This window comes from Pundamilia nyererei, unplaced genomic scaffold, assembly GCF_000239375.1.
Source record: "Pundamilia nyererei isolate P.nyererei 1_Seehausen unplaced genomic scaffold, PunNye1.0 scaffold00737, whole genome shotgun sequence".
Lineage (NCBI taxonomy): Eukaryota > Metazoa > Chordata > Actinopteri > Cichliformes > Cichlidae > Pundamilia > Pundamilia nyererei.
In genome coordinates, this window is record NW_005188138.1 from 8,633 (window position 1) to 12,813 (window position 4,181).

Here is a 4,181-nt window from a genome sequence, read left to right on the forward strand (position 1 = left end):
TCTCACTGCGGAGCTACACAACAAAGCAAGGTCAGTCAATGTCTATCACTGCTTAAAATGTTAATTTTCATTTTTTTACCTTTGGACTCTTAATCATCATTAAAAAAATAAAATAAATCCTTGTTTATCTTATTCTGGCCCTTAATGCAGTGCTTTAGCTCCCCTTCTTTCTAAAACAAACAATTGTGGCTATTCACACTTTTAAGCTGTGTTTTTTGTGACAGGCTACCCATCACAAACAGTAAGCATGTGGGTTGGACTTATGATTATGGTAGGCGCATACTCACTTTATGACATCGTATATATATTTCTGCAGCATGTGGTAGGAATGACATATGGGATCACATCAAGGATAGGCTCTGAGCCCCTTGTTAAAAATGGGGATGGACAGATTGACACATGAAGTGAGGGAGAAGTCTCTGCAGACTGGTGTTTGCAGAAAACCAGGCGTGGCAAAAGTACAGACATTCTGTACTTAAGTAGAAGTGGAGATACTAGTGTTAAAAATACTCCAGTAAAAGTCGAAATAGTGATTCAACTTCTACAAAAGTAACCCAAAGAAAGTAAAAGTTAAAAAGTAAAGGCTCTGAAATGTACTCAAAGTAAAAAAGTAAGAAGTAGCTTTTTGGAGGATGTTTCTGGTTTTTTTGTGCAAAGGTAAGTGAACCTTGTGCTGTATTAAAATAATAAAATAATATCAGTAGATGGAAATACAAACTTTAGTCAATTTTTTTAAAAATTCTAATTATACTCACCATAATCTAAAGAAAAAGAAGAAAAATAAAATAATATATTTATTGTCTGTTGCCTACGTTGTATAGGGTGACTTTGCCTCTAAACAGGAAAATGTGTAAGGTCAGGAGTTAAAGTGGATTCAGCATGTGGGGGAACCCTAAAAATGGTTGTAATGGCTCAGTGTGGGGAAAAAAGAATTATAACTCACAATAATTCCTTTTGAGAGCTTCAATAGGTTTTCTTAGTGTACAGGCTGTGATCATCTGACCTGCTGCTCCTTGTGGATGTATATAACCAGATGGGTTTCAGAAGTTGCCCTGCCTGATTTCCACTGACAGTACACTGTTTATGCCGTGTTTTTTCTAGATGATATGAAGTTAGTAGGAAGGTGGAATTCACTGAATAAATCTCAGCATCATCCGCTAAAATTCACATGAATCTCTGTATCACTCCCTCCAGTTAATACAGGACACCACGGTTCTTCATTCACAGATTCTTCTGTCAAACTTCTCCTCAGAAACACCATAAAATCCACCGTCAAACTGTTATTACATAAAAGTACAGAATGACCAAACATAAATATTACAAATAAACATTTAAACCCAAGTTAACAAATACGCGATAAACAAACACAGTTAACATACCTCGCTGGCTGCACGTAACCGTGAGGGAATGAGTCCGCTTCAGGAACAAAAACTTAACGAAAATAATTCCCAATTTCTTCTTCTTCACAGCTTTCTTTTACTTTACACTGCTTATTTAGTCCTTCTTCTGACTTAGTTAACTTATTAACTTAGCTTCTTTGCACATGCTTTTGACTTCCCTTTACGTCACTTAAAAGGCCTGTGCGCAACACAGAATGAACCTTAGTTCCTACCCCAAAAGGAACAACAATAAATAAAGGAAATAACATGGATGAACACAATAAATTAAACAAACTGACATAATTTACATTTATGGCAGTTAAACTCTGCTACACTTGATGTAACCCATGAAACCACAGCCACTGTGCACCAGTCACACACTGTAGTGGAGATTCTTTACTTTAAACGATCACAGTACAGCAAACTAACCTGCAGAGGATTCTCATGCAGTCTTTAAATAACACGGTTAGTCTGCCCCAGATTGTTTTGCAGCATCTTTCACAATATGAAAAAAAATAATGTCACATGTATAGACTGAATATTTGATGTGTTTGCTTATGTTTGTTGAGCTGATAGAAATGGTGCATTTAAAACTACCTGTCCCAACATCTTATTCCCTTTATGGTCTCTTGTCTTCTGTAGAGGTAGCTAGATGCTGAAGCACTGAAACTTATAGACACCTGGGCCCTGTTTCACTCAGAGTGAAAAACGATACGCAGGGTTGAGTAACCCCGAACTGTCCAACTCGGAATATTCGGTTTCAGAAAGGCTGATAACAATTAGTTCAGTCAACGCGGAGTTGCTTTAACCCCAAGTTAAGCGCATGCACGAGGATACATAAAGCCCTGATTAGAGCACAGATTAAGCGAGTCACCATGGAGACGGAGGGAAAGAAGGCGCGGTCAATGTATCTTACAGCGCTTGATGGCAGCATCTGCCGATAACATGCAAATTTTAAAAGTATCTGTACTGCAGTACAGATACTGCAGTACCACGTGTACTCTGTTCAGCAGGCCCTGCACGTGTCGCTGTCGGTGCTCTGAAGGTTATTCCAGAGTTGGCTCCGTTCCTCTTAAGCCTTTGGAATATTTTCATGAACAGCTGCTTCCTACAGGATCATCAAAAGGTGCTGTGACCTTTGACCTTTTCACCTTTACAGGTCAGCAATGAAAATACTCCAGCAGAAAAGAGTTCAGACGTGTTGTCGTCTCTGCGGCTGATGTGACATCTGCGTGTCAATATTTGAGCTGTGGTTAACCATCAATCCGTCAGCTGCTCCTCCATCCTCCATTTTGCCCGCAGCCGTCGGACAGACATGCTGCCGTCCACAGCCGTGACTCTGAGCGTTGGCGCTCTGCTCGTCTGCTCTGCGCTCATCCAGTGTTCAGGTGAGACACACCCACGCTCGTGTTTTCCGCCTCTGCGGCACAGTCTGAGTGTTTCAGTTTTTCTGTCCACCCCTCAGTGTTCTTGGATCGGTCGGCGGCCGGCCAGATCCTGCGCTCCTCCTCCAGGAGGCGACGAGCCAACTCGCATTTCCTGGAGGAGATGCTGCCCGGGAACCTGGAGCGGGAGTGTTACGAGGAGCGCTGCTCACTGGAGGAGGCCACAGAGATCTTCCAGACCCAGGAGAAGACGGTACGAAGCCCACCGCCGCCCACGCAGCAGATTACCACCGTGTTACTTTATTTAAACATATATTAAAGCAAAGTCAGCACCACAGACCCGTGCTAACCCAGAGAGGACCGCTTCGTCCTGATTGATGATGCTGGGCCCAAAACCTGACCCTCAGCGGGTGGAGCTAAATGCTTAAATAAGGATTTCGACGTAGTTCTAGTCAAGGGTGTGTAGCTAGCAGAGTGTGTGTAGAGGAAGCAGCTGAAATGATGGAAGTCATCAGAAAACATCACCCTCGTTCATCCCGGACACGAATCAGGACGATTACAGAGCAGGAGATCAGCTTAGCTGTGCACACACAGGATGCAGAGCGTTGTCGTGTCTGCAGACTCTTACACAGTCGTTCAACATAACCACAGCTGCAGTCACTAACTCTGAGTCCTTGTCCCACAGATGGAGTTTTGGTACAGATACACAAGTGAGTACGAACAACCCAGTCACTCAGTTTGTGGCAGCTCAGCTGGATGTGCTTTAGTCTGACTACAGTCTGAAATCTGATCAGGTGTCTTCTACCAATGACTCAGCTGAGTTCCTCACCTGTGTGTCTTAGATCTGAACCCCTGTGGGACCAACCCCTGTCTGAACGGAGGCATGTGCACCCTGGACCGAGGAGACTTCACGTGTCTTTGTCCTCCCCAGTATCAGGGCAAGATCTGCAACACAGGTAACAAACACCTGAAACTCAGGTACACCACCTTTAAATCGAGCAAATGACACCTGACAAATGAAATATTTATGAAAATTGCCTTGGGTAGTGGTGTTGGAGTGCCACTATAGAAATGGTGGCTGTATGCAGTACTGCAGAGACCTGGCAGGTGGCGCTGGAGTTCAGTGTGGCTGTGCTGACGGATACTTCCTAGAGAGTGACAGACAGAGCTGCTCCAAGACCGGTAACACTCCCAGGACCCACATTGTATTAGTATTACTGCACATAATACTACAGTAAGTGCAGACGGGATTTATTACTTCCAGGCTGGACGACTGTAATTCATTATTATCAGGATGTCCTAAAAACTCCCTGAAAAGCCTTCAGCTGATCCAAAATGCTGCAGCAAGAGTCCTGACAGGGACTAGAAAGAGAGAGCAGATTTCTCCTGTTTTGGCTTCCTGTTAAATCCAGAATTC

The 4,181-nt window shown here is 43.3% G+C and overlaps 1 protein-coding gene across 1 annotated transcript; it reads left to right on the forward strand.

Moving 5' to 3' along the window:
- Positions 1 to 2,156: 2,156 nt before the first annotated feature.
- LOC102196533 (coagulation factor IX-like) lies at positions 2,157 to 4,025 on the forward strand. Its single transcript, XM_005754909.1, has 5 exons — positions 2,157 to 2,767; positions 2,845 to 3,017; positions 3,450 to 3,474; positions 3,607 to 3,720; positions 3,812 to 4,025. Exons 1-5 carry the CDS (start codon positions 2,695 to 2,697, stop codon positions 4,000 to 4,002), a joined length of 576 nt encoding a protein of 191 aa, XP_005754966.1. The 5' UTR covers positions 2,157 to 2,694; the 3' UTR covers positions 4,003 to 4,025.
- Positions 4,026 to 4,181: the final 156 nt, after the last annotated feature.